This window comes from Nerophis ophidion, linkage group LG23 (assembly GCF_033978795.1).
Source record: "Nerophis ophidion isolate RoL-2023_Sa linkage group LG23, RoL_Noph_v1.0, whole genome shotgun sequence".
Lineage (NCBI taxonomy): Eukaryota > Metazoa > Chordata > Actinopteri > Syngnathiformes > Syngnathidae > Nerophis > Nerophis ophidion.
In genome coordinates, this window is record NC_084633.1 from 20,701,114 (window position 1) to 20,720,245 (window position 19,132).

A 19,132-nucleotide genomic window follows, 5' to 3' on the forward strand; every position below is an offset into this window, starting at 1 on the left:
ACCGTTCCATTTCAAATGAGGAACCCTACGCGTTGCTATGACGACGCGGTCGTAAACCCGCCATTTTTGCCACCCGCGGCCAGTGTTGCGACAGAGACGGAGACTTCTAACGACATGAATGTCGAAAATAATCATACGGCAGAAAAAGCGAGGCAACAAACAAGTGACGGCAGCGAGACCATAACCATTCATTCTACTCTGGGAGACCAAGGTTAGCCTTTTTGATTCTCCGAACAACCTTTAAATGTGTTTGGGCCTCCGAATGAAGACGTAGTTAGCAGCTAGCCGCTAACTGCCGTTTGCAAGTTAAAGGCCTACTGAAATGAGATTTTCTTATTTAAACGGGGATAGCAGGTCCAGTCTATGTGTCATACTTCATCATTTCGCGATATTGCTATATTTTTGCTGAAAGGATTTAGTAGAGAAAATCGACGATAAAATTCGCAACTTTTGGTCGCTAATAAAAAAAGCCTTGCCTGTACCGGAAGTAGTAGACGATGTGCGCGTGACGTCACGAGTGGTGGAGATCCTCGCATTGTTTACAATCATGGCCACCAGCAACTAGAGTGATTCGGACCGAGAAAGCGACGATTTCCCCATTAATTTGAGCGAGGATGAAAGATTTGTGGATGAGGACAGTGAGAGTGAAGGACTAGAACAGGGGCGCTCACACTTTTTCTGCAGGCGAGCTACTTTTCAATTGACCAAGTCGAGGAGATCTACCTCATTCCTATTTATAATTTATATTTATTTATTTATGAAAGAGACATTTTTGTTAACAAGTTAATGGTGTTTAATGATAATACAAGCATTTTTAACACACATAGATTCCTTTCTTTCATGAAGACAAGAATATAAGTTGGTGTATTTGATTCTGATGACTTGCATTGATTGGAATTAGACAGTGGTGTTGATAACGTCCGCATTTTCAAATGGAGGAAAAAAAAAAGTCCTCCTTTCTGTCATGAAAGTGGTTGGATTTGGCATCTCATTTGTCCAATTTGCATACTGGTTTTTAAACACTTTGTTATGAGAGTAGCATATGTGTGTGGCCCTTTAATGTCTGGCAGCAGGTGAGTGACGTCAGTGAGTGTGTGGGTGGGCAAGCAAGTGAGAAAGCGGTCGCTGAGGGCGGGGGAGAAATACATTGGCATCAAATCCGTAGCTTGCTAGCTTGTGCACGCTAGCTTTCTGAGACTCTTTTATTTTGTTAGCACAGGCAGGATGAAACAGGTCTTTTATGGTGAAGACAGGAACTGTGCAGTCGGTCTTTAGAGTTTTGACAGTAGGTACGGAGTCTCTAGAAATAAAATGTGTTTCTCTGCGTCCGCCCTGTTAGTGATTTTTTTCTTAAATATGAGCTGGCAGCAGCCAGCGTCATCTCACAAGATCCTCGGGTGCCGAGAATGTCAAACAACTGACGAAAGTGAAGTCTTGGTATGATTGATGATTGCTCATTTTATGTCTATTTTTTAATGCCTGGCTTGAGATCGACTGACACACCCTCCGAGATCGACCAGTCGATCGCGATCGACGTAATGGGCACCCCTGGACTAGAAGAAAAGAAAAAAGAGAAGAGGGCAGTGGGAGCGATTCAGACGTTATTAGACACATTTGCTAAGATAATTCTGGAAAATCCCTGATCTTCTTATTTTGTTACTAGTGTTTTAGTGAGATTATATAGTCATACCTGTAAGTCGGAGGGGTATGGTGACCGCCAGTGTCTCTGAGGGAAGCCATGGAGGAGCCAAGAAAGTCGCAGCTGCCTCTTTGACAGCTGCAGGAAGAACGACACAAGCTCTGTGTAGTTTGACTACAATCAAAGTATTGGACAGGACGTCGAAATGTGTAAATAAAGTTGTACTTTATATAAGAAAAATGTGGGGATACAAACGGTACAAAACAATCCTTATATCTTGTTATCTGTCATTCATTCATCACCCGAAGGCTCGTAACGCTCAGTCTCATCAACCACAATGCACCTGCTCCCGCTCCTTTCATTACATCCGGTTTGCCGCAATGCATTGTGGAACATGTAGTATTTTAGTTAACCCTTTGTTAGGCTATAAAATAGAAAACAAATCAATCCAGTATCAGCGTTTCTCAAATAATCAATATCAAATACATGTATAAATCAAATGTATTCACTTTTAACTCTTTTTAGCTGTAAATAAAAACAGATCAATTTATCAGCAATAAATCTAGCATGCAAATTATGGAATGACCATCACACATGAACTATATAACCCATAAGTTACAACACTCTGCTCTTGTTTACGGTAAGAGCCGACTTATTACCACCATTTTCTCACCGAAACCTGCCGGTTGACATGTGGTAGAGAACCATGTTCGCTTGACCGCTCTGTCCCATATTAAAGCTTTCACAACAAACAAAGAAACACCGGCTGTGTTTGTGTTGCTACAGCCGGCCGAAATCCACCAACGGCATTCTTCTTTGTAGTCTCCATTATTAATTGAACAAATTGCAAAAGATTCAGCAACACAGATGTCCAAAATACTGTGTAGCTATGCGATAAAAAAAGACTAATTTTAGCCGTGATCGGTGCTGGGAGAACATGTCCGCTACCACCGGTGATGTCACAAACACGCGTCATCATTCCGCGACGTTTTCAACAGGATACCTCACGGGAAATTTAAAATTGCAATTTAGTAAACGAAAGCATGTGTTGCAATGTTAATATTTCATCATTGATATATAAACTATCAGACTGCGTGGTCGCTAATAGTGGCTTTCAGTAGGTCTTTAAAATGTGCCCTCATGCACGCAGTCAGGTGTGTGCACCGTTTTGGCTCGCAACTAAAATACTCTATTTAATGTTTTTTTGTTGTTGTCTTTTTGAGATGAAGACGTGCACAAATGTGGACGCTGCCAAACTGAGTTTTCCACCTTGGATGCATTCATTCAGCACAAGCTGCACCAAAGCTGCAGGCGTGAGACGAGCTGTCAGGATGAAAACCAAGCAGTAAGTGTACTAGCCGACATGTTTGGGCCTATTTCAAGCTGGAGGTTAGAACTAGGCTGACCATATTCTGAAATCCCAGAAAGAGGACACATATGCGTGCCAAGGCCAGGAGTAGGTGAACATTTGCCAATGATACTCGAACTTGCTTTATAAATAATATATTTATTTATATAAAGCCTTTTTTTCTCCTCTGTTGACAGCTGTGTTGGCGCTAGGGATTTTTAAAATGGGGCCCCATCAAGTCATAAAAATGGGGTCCCACAATACATTTTTGGGGTCCCTCTTTTTTTGTAAGCGTTTTGAAAACAAATGATAAACGTATTCATTATCCTGTTGTATCTCACATTCTATATCATGTTTTGGAAAAAGGTTGTCATAAATGTTATTTAATTCATAAAAAAAAAAAATAATAAAAAACGAAAACAAATGTGTATACATATGTAAATGTATTCAGTTATAAACATTCAACATACAAGTGAACTGTGTAGGAAGCAAGATGGCGGCGCTCCCGTAAGCTGCGACAACATTAGGAAACTATTATCTAATCTACTCCGTCAAAACAAAAAAGAAAGGCGTGAGAAGCATCAACGCACCTTTTGTCATTCCTCCTCCAAAGAAGAGTGCACGGATGGAGAATGACGTTGAGGAAATACGGAAGTCGCTAAACTTCATGTCAGGGGACCTGGCTAGCGTCTCCCAACAGCTAGGCAAGCTCACGGAGCTTGTAGAGCAGGGGTGTCAAACTCAAATACAGAGTGGGCCAACATTTTCAAACTGAACAAAGCCACGGGCCAATGTTGAACAAATTAACAATTTAATGGGGACCCAAACAAGTTTTGCATTGAATATTGAACAAGCAAAGCTTATATAACTTCATAGTGACATGTAAAATTGAGTTTTAAATAATAATAATTAAAAAATATCAATGGCATATCAAATTAAATTTAAATAAAAATTGAATGCCTCTTTTCTATTTGCAGCCCTCTGAAGTGAATATCAAAATAAACTTTTTCCACAGGCTTATAATAAATTTGCAAATAAAATAACAATAATGAATGAATCAAACATTCAAGCCTTGAAGTAGCAAGACAAAGTGCATGAGTAAAACGTTAATTATTGCTTAGGGGGTGTATATTGTAGCATCCTGGAAGAGTTAGCGCTGCAGGGGATTCTGGGTATTTGTTCTGTTGTGTTTATGTTGTGTTACGGTGCGGACGTTCTCCCGAAATGTGTTTGTTATTGTTGTTTGGTGTGGGTTCACAATGTGGTGCATATTTGTAAGATTGTTAAAGTTGTTTATACGGCCACCCTCAGTGTGACCTGTATGGCTTTTGAACAAGTATGCATTGCATTCACTTGTGTGCACGTGTGTGTAAAAGCCGCATGTATTATGTGACTGGGTTGGCACACTATTTCTATGTAGGAAAAGCGGACGAGACGACAGGTTGCAGAAGACGGTAAAGGCAGTGCCATTAAGGCACGCCCCCAATATTGTCGTCCGGGTGGAAATGGGGAGAAATTCGGTAGAATGGTTACCCCGGGAGATTTTCGGGAGGGGCACTGAGATTTGGGAGTCCGGGAAAATCGGGAGGGTTGGCAAGTATGAGTATTAGTGGTGAATGCGGTGTTACAGTGGCACCGCCGCTTTATAATACCGGAGGGCGACCTCTAATGTTAATTTCATATTGCCTCAAGGGCCAAATGAAATTACAGGGGGGGCCAAATTTGGCCCGCAGGCCAGAGTTTGACACCCATCTTGTAGATGAAGTGAGGAAACTCAAAGAAATAATTGGACAAAAAGACAAGACAATAACTGATCTTGAAAGGAGAGTTGAAAACTTGGAGCAGTACACGAGGATGGAAGATGTCATCATCACGGGACTAAATATCAGACCGCGCTCGTATGCCCGAGGAATGTTGGAGAGGACGCAGAGAGAGAGGATCTGCAAACTCTGGAGGACCAAGTCCTGCAATTTTTGAAAGGAAAAGACATACACGTGGATGCAAATAACATCCCAGCGTGTCATACGCTGCCACGCAGGGACAAAGCAAAGCCTTCAGTCCTTGTGCGCTTTGTAAACCGGAGACACAAAACGGAATTACTGAGACAGGGAAGAAAGTTGAATATCAATATCAACGAGCATCTGACCGAGAAAATATCGGATATAGCACAGAAAGCACGGATCCTGAGGAAAAACAATAAGAGTGGAGCCACATGGACAAGAAACTGCAAGGTTTTCATTCAGCTGAATGGATCTACACCGGAGCAAAGTGATACTGGTGAGAGAACTTGAAGACCTTGAACAGTTCAGATAATGTCGATTGTCCCATTTTTTTCCGACAGTTACAATTGCACTTTTGTCGAGCTCATTTTTTTGATCGTTCTATTTTTGCTGAGGACAGCTACAGTGAGATTTTGGATGAGATTATTTTTGGAATTCTCAGACTATTTTTGTTGTTTTTTACTTTTTCTTACCTTTGATCATAAAGACATATACCCAACACCATGCATAAAACCGTGTGGACAACCAACATGACAGAAGAACCAATGAGCTGCACAAAATTCAAGTCTTTCAACTTTCATGATCATAAATGCTATGAGTTAGAAAATAACATTGAGCCAGATATTCACTTCTATCAGGACGCTAATGTGGACTGTGAGTATTATACTGAAGAACGGTTGAATTCAAATGTTAAAATGGAAGGCTTTTCAGTCATTCATTTTAACAGCAGGAGTCTTTACAGTAACTTTTCCAAAATTAAAGAGTCTCTTAAACAAATACAGCAAAGGTTTACCATAATAGCAATTTCAGAGACTTGGTTGAATGATAGTAAGGAATTACTGGATGGATTAGAGCAGGGGTGTCAAACTCAAATACAGAGTGGGCCAAAATTTAAAACTGAACAAAGCCGCGGGCCAAGGTTGAACAATTTAACCTTTTAGGTGTTAGTGTTTATTGTAGCGTCCCGGAAGAGTTAGTGCTGCAAGGGATTCTGGGTTTTTGTTCTGTTGTGTTACGATGCGGATGTTCTCCCAAAATGTGTTGTTTGGTGTGGGTTCACAGCGTGGTGCATATTTGTAACAATGTTAAAGTTGTTTATACGGCCACCCTCAAGTGTGACCTGTATGGCTGTTGACCAAGTATGCGTGGCATTCACTTGTGAGTTTGTAGAAGCTGCTTATAGTATGAGGCTTGGTCGGCACGCTGTTTGTATGGAGGATAAGCGGACGTGACGACAGGTTCTAGAGAACGTTAAAGGCACGGCCCCCAATATTCTTGTCTGGGTGGAAATCGGGAGATATTCGGGAGAATGGTTGCCCAGGGAGATTTTCGGGAGGGGCACTGAACTTCGGGAGTCTCCCGGGAAAATCAGGAGGGTTGGCAAGTATGAATATTAGCGGTGTTACAGCGGCACAGCCACTGTATAATACCGGCGGGCCAGCTCTCGTGTTAATTTGATATTGCCTCAAGGGCCAAATGAAATTACATGGCGGGCCAAATTTGGCCCTCGGGCCAGAGTTTGACACCCATGGATTAGAGGGATATGGCATGTTTTGGCAAAACAGGATGAAGAAAAGGGGAGGAGGTGTTGTATTGTTTGTGATGTCCTCTCTCAAATGTAGGCTGACTGCTGACATGACAATCTGATGGAATGTGGAACTATCGAAATCAGTGTTGAAAGATCCAAAAACATATTAATTAGTTGTATTTATAGAAGTCCTGGAACATGCATTGATCAATTTAATAAGAAAATGTTCGAGTTATATGAAAAACATAATGATAAGATGATCTTGATTTGTGGTGACTTTAACATTGATTTGATGAAATATAATGAAAACCACGGATTTTGTTAATCTTATGTTTAGCTTGAGTTTCTTTCCACTAATTGTAAAACCGAGCAGAATAACAAAGGACAGCCTAACACTAATTGATAATATTTTTATCAATGTATTTGATGGGAAGAGAAAAAGTGGACTATTAGTGACTGATGTAAGTGATCACTTGCCTGTTTTTACAGTCATCCAAATGAACAACGAGCCAAACTTACAAACAAAAAGACAAATAAATAATTTTGTTAGAATAAAATCACCAGAAGCAGTTAATGCATTCAAGGCTGATCTTTTAAATCAAGACTGGCAAAATGTTTTTGTGGAGGATACTAATGAAGCATACGATACATTCCTGGATATATTTCTGACACTTTATGACCATCATTGTCCATTGAGAGAATATAAGCAAATAACAAGGGGTTTAGTAAAACCCTGTAAAAAAAAATAAAATAGACTTTACAAGGAATTTATTAAGAATCGAACAAAGGAAAATGAGGACAAATATAAAAAGTATAAAAACAGATTGACATGTATCATGAGGCTGCAACAAAAAAAACTATTATGAACAATTGCTGCATAAACATAAAAATAATATTGAAACCTGGCATGTGCTTAATACTATGATTAAAAAAATCTTGCAATAAGGATTTTACAGCATATCTTGTAAAAGACGACAACTCAATTTATTGAAAATATAGAAGAAATAGCTGAGTAATTCAATACGTTTTTTGTGAATGTTGGCCCAAATTTGGCAAAAAATATTAATTTAAAAATTAAGCGGGCTTCAAGGTGGAAGAGGGGTTAGTGCGTCTGCCTCACAATACGATGTTCCTGCAGTCCTGGGTTCAAATCCAGGCTCGGGATCTTTCTGTGTGGAGTTTGCATGTTCTCCCCATGAAAGCGTGGGTTCCCTCCGGGTACTCCGGCTTCCTCCCACCTCCAAAGACATGCACCTGGGGATAGGCCCCTCCCACCTCCAAAGACATGCACCTGGGGATAGGCCCCTCCCACCTCCAAAGACATGCACCTGGGGATAGGCCCCTCCCACCTCCAAAGACATGCACCTGGGGATAGGCCCCTCCCACCTCCAAAGACATGCACCTGGGGATAGGTTGATTGGCAACACTAAATTGGCCCTAGTGTGTGAATGTTGTCTGTCTATCTGTGTTGGCCCTGCGATGAGGTGGCGACTTGTCCAGGGTGTACCCTGCCTTCCGCCCGATTGTAGCTGAGATAGGCGCCAGCGCCCCCCGCGACCCCGAAGGGGAATAAGCGGTAGAAAATGGATGGATGGATAAAAATGAAGCATGAGAAAAAGTTAAAGCCTGTATCTCACATAAACAATTCAATGTTTCTTGGTGGAGTTTGTGAAAGTCATGTGTCAGAAGTGGTCGGAAAGTTTAAAAATAAAAAATCTGTGGATGGTAACAAGGTGGATGTCACTTGTTAAAGAAGTGATGGATTGTGTCCTGAAGCCGTTTATATTATATATGCAAAAAATATTTATCAACTGGAATTTTTCCTGACAAAATGAAAATCGCATAAGTTATTCCAATTTATAAAAATGGTGATAAACATATGGTCTCAAATTACAGACCTGTGTCCTTACTACCTCCATTTGCAAAAATTCTTGAAAAATGATTTGTAAATAGACTTGATAAGTTTATTGACAAACATGAGCTATTGAATGAGCATCAGTATGGCTTCAGGAGTAATCCATCTACATCCCAGCAGTGATTGACTTTGTAGAAAACATAACAACAGCAATAGAAACAAAGCAACACACCGTTGGAGTATTTATTGACTTATGTAAAGCTTTTGACACTATTGATCATTCCTTACTTCTGCAGAAATTGGAAAAATATGGCATAAGAGGTGTTTCGCAACAGTGGTTAAGTAGTTATTTAAGTAACAGATCTCAATATGTGGAAATGAATAAGATTAAATCACAGCCAAGAAGAGTAACTTGTGGTGTTCCACAAGGCTTGGTATTGGGACCTAAGTTATTTATACTCTACCTAAATGATATTTCTTCAGTATCTAATAAATTGATATTTTATTATGTTTGCAGATGATACAAATGTATATTGTTCAGGAGAAGACTTGAAGGAAGTGTTGAGGATAATAGAGGTTGAGTTAATTCAGCTAAAAAAATGGTTTGATATTAAGTTATCATTAAATGATAAGAAAACTACATTTATGGTGTTTAGTGGTGCAAGGACAAATTGTGAAGCAAAATTAAAATTAAATCAAGTGGAAATTGATAGAGTATATGAAACTAAATTCTTGGGAATAATAATTGATCATAAACTGTGTTGGAAACCGCATATTGAATATATAAAAGGAAAAATATCCAAATCTATTGCTATTCTTTATAAAGTAAGACACATGCTGAATAAGACATGTCTGCATATGTTGTATTATTCTTTTATTTTTCCATATTTAATGTATTGTGTTGAAATTTGGGGAAATGTTTATAAAACAAACATAGACCCCATAATAAAACTTGAAAAAAGGTCATTAGAATAATACACAAAGCCTGCTACTATGAACATACCAATCCATTATTTATGAGTTCAAATATATTAACATTTTCAGACATTGTGTTTTTAAAACAATGGAAATTATGTTTGGAGTAAAGAACAACAGCCTTCCAGCTTGTATTCTCAGGCTATTTCATTTAAGAGGAGAAAACTATAATTTACGGGGGATATTGATTTTTGAAATAGGTAAAGCGAGAACAAATATAAAATATAAATGTATTACAGTTTTAGGAGTGAAATGGTGGAAGAAGCTCAGTGATGAGCTGAAGACATGCACTTCTTTGGTAAGGTTTAAGAAAACATTGAAAGGTGAAATAATTGAACATTATAAAATATAGTAACAATTACTTTCCTCCCATTGATTTTTTTTTATTTTTTTTTTTTTTTTTTTTTATAAACGATGTTCCAGGCAATCTTATCTTCTGTGAAGGTATAGGATAGGCAAATATAAGCTTTGGCTTCAGCCTATTCCTTTTTTGGTCATTCTTTTTCTTTTCTTTGGTGTGTAAATGTGCATTATTGTACACATATAACATGTACTGTAAAACTGATCACACACAATGGTTGATTGATTTGATTTGATTGATTATATGACCGAAATAAACTTATTTCATTCATTGGGGGGGGGGGCTTTGAGACACTAGTGATTTAGGGCTATATAAATGAACATTGATTGATTGATTGATTCATTAAAACTTATTTCATTCACTTTCTTCTTTCCTTCATGGATCTAAACTTTACCGCTGCTGGTAGTTTTTTCTATGTTTTTATTTAATAAGTTGTAGGTGTATTTATTTCAGTATAAAAGTGTAAAAAGTGTTTTGCTTCGGTCATGAAATGATAATGCCAGGGCATACATACATTTTATATTTAACGCTTAAATCTCTGGAGTCTACATCAACTTCACATCTATCCCTCATTTCAAAATGTTTTAGTTTTTTTATGTTGTTTTTTGCTTTGTTTGTTTTCCGCCCTTTTTTGTCAAACAAAACTATGTTTTTAATGGCAAACACACAAAATATGCAAAATCTTCCACCAAAAATATTTTTCTTAGTGGAATATTTGATGTGAAGTATTGGGAACCTTGGATAGGTCAATAATTCATAGCAATGACAGTTAGAAAGAAAAAAAAACAGCTTTTTTTTATTAGTCAACATTGCAACTTTTTCTAAATTGCATTTAACCTTTACGCTTTTTTATTTCACTTTTGTTATGTTTTAGTTTATTTTTATAGTATTTTTAGAATGTGCCGTGGGCCTTTTAAAACATTAGCTGTGGGCTGCAAATGGCCTCTTTGGCACACTTTTGACACCCCCGCTATAGATAATAAAAAAATAAATCTGATAAATCTGTAGCGTTTATGATAACACACAGTCACCATCTCTGCTTCAGTAAACAATGACGGTGATGACGTCACTGTCAGCCATGCTAACTTGACTGCCACTTCTTCAAAAGACTCCTTTTGAACACTCCTCGCACATTAACACTTCAAAAGGCAACCAACTGCCCCGTTTTTTGACCTGCAAAGTATGTTTTTGAGGTGGAGGATTCTGCTCGGGTGCTGGTTAGCTTGAAGCTAACAGCTAGCCTGTCTCCATCCTCGAACCATGTGGATCCAGCGGGAGATAAAAGTGAAGTTTCCATGGACTCACAAATACCAAAATAACTCATTTACGAGAGTTAAAAATGTTGACTTTACACTCACCTTTGTGTTTACCAAGAAGTCTATTTCCTTTTCCTGGCAAAACTCAAACCAACACTTCCTGTCAATAGCGTCGCTTCCCCAACTTCCCCAGAAGTCCTGTCCCCCAGCCAAAGCCATTGGCTAACACCCCGTAGCCAGCCGCTACAATATTTACAGCTAGAATTCACCAACTCGAGTATTTCATATTTATATATATATAATTATATATATATATATATATATATATATATATATGGTAACTTAACCGTGGACCTACATTGAAAATACACGCAACCCTAATTCAAAATGCCGGACATTTGACGCATTTAAAAAAAAACGCCTGGCTAACCTTGCAAAAGAGGACATGTCCGGGGAAAACATGGACGTATGGTCAGCCTATTATAACATTGCCTTTTCAGCAGGTCGACACTGCCAATGCGGGACACGAAGAAGGGAAGGCCGTGCAAGAAGCTGTCTCGAGTGAGCCAGAAAACAGTGAGTGTGCATTTTATTCATTTTCCATCCATCCATACGTCATCTTCCACTTATCCGAGGTCGGGTCACGGGGGGCAGCAGCCTAAGCAGGGAAGCCCAGACTTCCCTCTCCCCAGCCTCTTTCGTACACCCTGGACAAGTCGCCACCTCATCGCAAGGCCAACACAGATAGACAGACAACATTCACACTCACATTCACACACTAGGGCCCATTTAGTGTTGCCAATCAACCTATCCCCAGGTGCATGTCTTTGGAGGTGGGAGGGGCCTATCCCCAGGTGCATGTCTTTGGAGGTGGGAGGGGCCTATCCCCAGGTGTTGCTAATCAACCTATCCCCTCAAGTTATGGAAAAAAATGCCAACATAGCACTGCCATATTTATTATTGAAGTCACAAAGTGCATTCTTTGTTTTAACATGCCTCAAAACAGCAGCTTGGAATTTGGGACATGCATGAGGATGTTGGGGGGTGTATATAATAATATATTCATTACCGGCATCAGTTGTCATGAGAAACTTTGATTCCAGAAAACACAGAGTGAGATTTTCTACCTTTAGTGCAAAACATCAATCCATCCATCCATTTTCTACCGCTTATTCCCTTTCGGGGTCGCGGGGGGCGCTGTCGCCTATCTCAGCTACAATCGGGCGGAAGGCAAGGTACACCCTGGACAAGTCGCCACCTCATCGCAGGGCCAACACAGATAGACAACATTCACACACTAGGGACCATTTTAGTGTTGCCAAGCAACCTATCCCCAGGTGCATGTCTTTGGAGGTGGGAGGAAGCCGGAGTACCCGGAGGGAACCCACGCATTCACGGGGAGAACATGCAAACTCCACACAGAAAGATCCCGAGCCTGGATTTGAACCCAGGACTGCAGGAACTTCGTATTGTGAGGCAGACGCACTAACCCCTCTGCCACCGTGAAGCAAAACACAAATGCATAAAATGAATTAACACATTAAATGACGAGTAAAACATTTACAAAGACAACAACCAACTTCTAAAACATTAAAACCGACTCCAAAACACATAAAATGACTCCGAAGAGATGCACAGTGACATCTAAAACGTAAATTACTCCTAAAACACATAACAAGACTCCTAAAACTCATAATAAGACTCCTAAAACACATTAAGACTCCTAAAACACGTAAAAAAACTCATAAAACACGGAATAATACTCCTAAAAACATGTAAAAAAAAACGTCCTAAAACAAATTTAAAAACAGATCCTAAAACACGTAAAAAACTCATAAAATACTCCTAAAAACACGTAAAAAGACTCCTAAAACAAATTTAAAAACAGAATGAGGTGTTTGCATCCTTTGTGAGGACATACACTTGGTGGCCTTGTAGGTGAACAGTGAACGTGAATGGAAGACCTGAAGGATAAAATAATTTCCGGGTGCGCATCATCAGTAGTGTTCCTCTGGGTCACTGGGTGTTTGGGCCTTTAACACGATACACCCTCTCCAGAGGCGGCCAGCTACAGGATGATCAGACCTGAGCTTGCGACCCAAGTCCAATTAGCCATGATATCAATCAATCAATCAATGTTTACTTATATAGCCCTAAATCACTAGTGTCTCAAAGGGCTACACAAACCACTACGACATCCTCGGTAGGCATAAGGGCAAGGAAAACTCACACCCAGTGGGACGTCGGTGACAATGATGACTATGAGAACCTTGGAGAGGAGGAAAGCAATGGATATCGAGCGGGTCTAACTTGATACTGTGAAAGTTCAATCCATAATGGATTCAACACAGTCGAGAGAGTCCAGTCCAAAGCGGATCCAACACAGCAGCGAGAGTCCCGTTCACAGCGGAGCCAGCAGGAAACCATCCCAAGCGGAGGCGGATCAGCAGCGCAAAGATGTCCCCAGCCGATACACAGGCAAGCAGTACATGGCCACCGGATCGGACCGGACCCCCTCCACAAGGGAGAGTGGGACATAGGAGAAAAAGAAAAGAAACGGCAGATCAACTGGTCTAAAAAGGGAGTCTATTTAAAGGCTAGAGTATACAAATGAGTTTTAAGGTGAGACTTAAATGCTTCTACTGTGGTGGCATCTCGAACTGTTACCGGGAGGGCATTCCAGAGTACTGGAGCCCGAAATGTAAAAGCTCTATAGCCCGCAGACTTTTTTTGGGCTTTGGGAATCACTAATAAGCCGGAGTCCTTTGAACGCAGATTTCTTGCCGGGACATATGGTACAATACAATCGGCAAGATAGGATGGAGCTAGACCATGTAGTATTTTATACGTAAGTAGTAAAACCTTAAAGTCACATCTTAAGTGCACAGGAAGCCAGTGCAGGTGAGCCAATATAGGTATATATGTATGTATATATGTATATAAAGGTATATACAGTATAGGTATATATGTATGTATATATGTATATAAAGGTATATACAGTATAGGTATATATGTATGTATATATGTATATAAAGGTATATACAGAATAGGTATATATGTGTGTATATATGTATATAAAGGTATATACAGAATAGGTATATATGTATGTATATATGTATATATGTATATAAAGGTATATACAGTATAGGTATATATGTATGTATATATGTATATAAAGGTATATACAGTATAGGTATATATGTATATCAAGGTATATACAGTATAGGTATATATGTATGTATATATGTATATCAAGGTATATACAGTATAGGTATATATGTATGTATATATGTATATAAAGGTATATACAGTATAGGTATATATGTATGTATATATGTATATAAAGGTATATACAGTATAGGTATATATGTATGTATATATGTATATAAAGGTATATACAGTATAGGTATATATGTATGTATATATGTATATAAAGGTATATACAGTATAGGTATATATGTATGTATATATGTATATAAAGGTATATACAATATAGGTATATATGTATGTATATATGTATATAAAGGTATATACAGTATAGGTATATATGTATGTATATATGTATATAAAGGTATATACAGTATAGGTATATATGTATGTATATATGTATATAAAGGTATATACAGTATAGGTATATATGTATGTATATATGTATATAAAGGTATATACAATATAGGTATATATGTATGTATATATGTATATAAAGGTATATACAGTATAGGTATATATGTATGTATATATGTATATAAAGGTATATACAGTATAGGTATATATGTATGTATATATGTATATAAAGGTATATACAGTATAGGTATATATGTATGTATATATGTATATAAAGGTATATACAATATAGGTATATATGTATGTATATATGTATATAAAGGTATATACAGTACAGGAGTAATGTGATCAAACTTTCTTGTTCTTGTCAAAAGTCTAGCAGCCGCATTTTGTACCTGATGTTGTATCTGATAGGTGATAGTCACCTTGTTGGCAGACATATCAGGGGACTATGCATGGCAGGGTCGTCCGGATCCCTGAGTAAGAGGTGTATTCACAATCATATCTTTTTCTTCCAGACGAAAGCAAAGTCGCCTTGGGCCGAGGCTGCAGGAGGAAAACAACCTCTCAAAAAGCACCAGAAGAGTCAAAAATGCCTGAAAAGCCCATTTCTGACAGCGGAGAGAGTGACAAGATTGTTTACAAAGTCAACCAAGAGGGACGCTATATTTGCCCGCTTTGTGAAAAGACATTTAAAACGGTAAATAGAAATGAAAACATCCTTTAACGTGGGAATGATGGTGACTAATCCGGTTAATGTTGATTGAACAGAGCAACATCTTGAAAACCCATATCAAAACTCACAGCGACCAGAAGAACTTTCCATGTGAGCTATGCAGCGCCTCCTTCCGCACCAAAGGCTCCTTGAGTCGCCACAACCGCCGTCACTCCGGTAAAGTCCGCAGTTAAGTTCCGTCTCGGTTTGAGCACAGCTGAAATGAACTGTCTTCTTGTCCTCGCCCAGATGAGCGGCCGTACCAGTGCACCATGTGTGGCCAGTCCTTCAGAGAATCAGGGGCCCTCACCAGACACCTCAAGTCCCTCACGCCCTGCACGGAGAAAATTCGATTTGTTCAGTACAAGGAGATTCTTGTCAGCAAGGATGGCTTGAAGCAAGGTACTAACCTGGGTTTGGATCAACACTCTTTCATAAATACCCACTTCTTGCAGTTCATACACTCAGTAACAGACAAGTTGAGTTGGCCCCTTATTGTCTTATCTACAGTGGGGCAAAAAAGTATTTAGTCAGCCACTGATTGTGCAAGTTCTCCCACTTAAAATGATGACAGAGGTCTGTTATTTTCATCATAGGTACACTTCAACTGTGAGAGACAGAATGTGAAAAAAAAATCCAGGAATTCACATTGTAGGAATTTTAAAGAATTTATTTGTAAATGATGGTGGAAAATAAGTATTTGGTCAACCATTCAAAGGAGGTTTTGGCTCCAAATCTCACAATACATGGCCCCATTCATTCTTTCCTTAACACGGATCAATTGTCCTGTCCCCTTGGCAGAAAAACAGCCCCAAAGCATGATGTTTCCACCCCCATGCTTCACAGTAGGTGTGGTGTTCTTGGGATGCAACTCAGTATTCTTCTTCCTCCAAACACCACCAGTTGAGTTTATACCAAAAGGTTCTATTTTGGTTTCATCTGACCACATGACATTCTCCCAATCCTCTGCTGTATCATCCATGTAACCATTTTGGTATCAACTCAACTCGTCATTGAGTTTTAAATTAAAGCCCTCAAAGATCAATAATGCAGGACACCATTGATTTTAATTATTTAATATTTTTGAGTAATCACAGTGAAGAGTTAAACAAAATCCTACTAAATATATTTGAGATCCGAAAGGTTCCCCACTCATAAAGTGATGCATTTTTATTAAATTTTTTTTTTACTTTTAACACTTAAAATTCAAGATCAACTTCCGATATATCTGTCGATTTTAAGTTTGAACTAGTATTTTGTTTGTTTTGTGCTCTTTTGTCAAAATTTTGATGTTTTCATATGGCAACCACACAACATATGCAATATTTTTTCTACATAAAACATTTTAAAGTGATAATTTTTAAGTAATAATTCATTATGACATAGATTTTTTTGTCTTTTTTTTTTCGAGCAATGGAAAAAAAGAAAATAAAGACAAAAGGGAAAAAAAAAACTGCCTGCATGGCAGCTTTGTGTCAACATTGCCACTTTTTATCATTAGTTTTCACCTCATTCCACTTTTTTGAAATGTTTTATTTTTTATTTTTGTAATACTATCAATTTTGCAATTTTTGCAGAATGTGTGGCGGGCCGGTAAACGATTAGCTGCGGGCCGGAAATGGCCCCTGGGCCGCACTTTTGACACTCCTGTTCTACATGGACAGGCGCTTCTGGAAATCACACATGAATACCTTCAGAGAAGGAAACGGGCGATTGCAGCTATTTTGGATACAACACATCTCAGAGGGCAACATAGCAATAGGGCGGTATAGCTCGGTTGGTAGAGTGGCCGTGCCAGCAACTTGAGGGTTGAAGGTTCGAGCCCCGCTTCCGCCATCCTAGTCACTGCCGTTGTGTCCTTGGGCAAGACACTTTACCCACCTGCTCCCAGTGCCACCCACACTGCTTTAAATGTAACTTAGATATTGGGTTTCACTATGTAAAAGCGCTTTGAGTCACTAGAGAAAAGCGCTATATAAATATAATTCACTTCACAATATTTGAAGCGGGGTGTAGCCAGGGACTGTATATCAAGTCCACTAGGTGCAGTGTGGTTGGCCTTCATCTTGAGAGTTTAGCAGGCATTGGGACGTGCCAGAGGACTACAATAATTTCTTAAAAAACACCAAATATATTTTGTTGCTAATGACACAATTAGACCATTTGAACACCAACATCACATTGAGATCAGGCCTCCATGTGTGTTGCCCAAGCCCAAGAAAGAACCAAACATGGGATTTCAAGCTGAAAGGCACAGCAGAAAATTAAGGAAAAAAAGAACTATTTTTCAAACCCTTTAAACTGCACTTTAATTTTATTGACAGTTTATCCATCCATCCATTTTTTACCGCTTATTCCCTTTCGGGGTTGCGGGGGGCGCTGGCGCCTATCTCAGCTACAATCGGGCGGAAGGCAGGGTACACCCTGGACAAGTCGCCACCTCATCGCAGGGCCAACACAGATAGACAGACAACATTCACACTCACATTCACACACTAGGGCCAATTTAGTGTTGCCAATCAACCTATCCCCAGGTGCATGTCTTTGGAGGTGGGAGGGGCCTATCCCCAGGTGCATGTCTTTGGAGGTGGGAGGGGCCTATCCCCAGGTGCATGTCTTTGGAGGTGGGAGGAAGCCGGAGTACCCGGAGGGAACCCACGCATTCACGGGGAGAACATGCAAACTCCACACAGAAAGATCCCGAGCCTGGATTTGAACCCAGGACTGCAGGAACTTCGTATTGTGAGGCAGACGCACTAACCCCTCTGCCACCGTTAAGCCCTATTGACAGTTTAGTTAAACATATTTATTATTAGTTTATTATTTGAGCACAACATAATTGTATGTAAATTGGTTTTTCATCAATTATTTACCCAGTCCCTGCTAGGGTTGAACGGTATTAATATAGTACCACGATACTAATTAATTATATTTGGTACTATACCGCCTCTAAAAAGTACCGATCAACACCTAACATCTATTGTAATGATACCAAGTACAGACACGTATCTAGTCGGTATTACAATGATTACATTGATATTTTTTGGCATCACAACATATTTGTTTTTTTTTTAAATTTATTTTGTGTTTATAAACTCAGGAAATATTTCCTAGGACTTGTATGACCAATGTATGATCCTGTAACGACTTGGTATCGGATTGATACCCAAATTTGTGGTATCATTCAAAACTGGTGTAAAGCATCAAAACAATAAAATAATAAGTGATTATTAAATTTTAACAGAAGTGTAGATAGAACATGTTAAAAGAGAAAGTAAGCAGATATTAACAGTAAATGATCAAGTAGACTAATAATTCATTTTCTACCACTCGTCCTTATTATTGTAGACAAAGTAATAGGTGTATAAATGACACAATATGTTACTGCATATGTCAGTAGCTAACTGCGATGAGGTGGCGACTTGTCCAGGGTGTACCCCGCCTTCCGCCCGATTGTAGCTGAGATAGGCGCCAGCGCCCCCCGCCACCCCATAAGGGAATAAGCGGTAGAAAATGGATGGATGGATGTCAGCAGCTAAATTAGGAGCCTTTCTTTGCTTATTTACTAATACAAGATAAATTGTTTTGTACGCTCACTATTTTATTTAAGGACACACTTGCAATAATAAACATATGTTTAATGTGCCGTAAGATTTTTTGTTAAAATAAAGCCATTTTTTGGTCCCCTTTATTTACAAAAGTGTCAAAATACATTTTGGTGCCGGTACCAAAATATTGGTATCGGGACAACACTAGTCCCTGCTTATGTAATATATTTGTTTGGTATTTATTTTTCTAATCAGCCTGACCTTAGCCTAAGGTTAATGTGTTGAATCAATAACATTTTTGGTGATCAACACATGGTTTAATATAATTTGACAAGGTTGTAAA

At 39.0% G+C, this 19,132-nt stretch overlaps 1 protein-coding gene across 4 annotated transcripts in view; it reads left to right on the forward strand.

The window, feature by feature from the left end:
* e4f1 (E4F transcription factor 1) overlaps positions 1-19,132 on the forward strand; it is a 35,676-nt gene continuing 16,544 nt past the window's right edge. For 2 of the 4 annotated variants that reach the window (XM_061885205.1, XM_061885208.1), the window contains exons 1-6: positions 1-211; positions 2,863-2,984; positions 11,463-11,538; positions 15,045-15,226; positions 15,298-15,418; positions 15,491-15,643. In XM_061885205.1, coding sequence (XP_061741189.1) covers positions 16-211; positions 2,863-2,984; positions 11,463-11,538; positions 15,045-15,226; positions 15,298-15,418; positions 15,491-15,643 — 850 coding nt within the window. In that variant the 5' untranslated portion in view covers positions 1-15. The remainder of the gene's footprint in view (positions 212-2,862; positions 2,985-11,462; positions 11,539-15,044; positions 15,227-15,297; positions 15,419-15,490; positions 15,644-19,132) is intronic. The other 2 variants (XM_061885207.1, XM_061885209.1) reach the window with 2 other exon arrangements.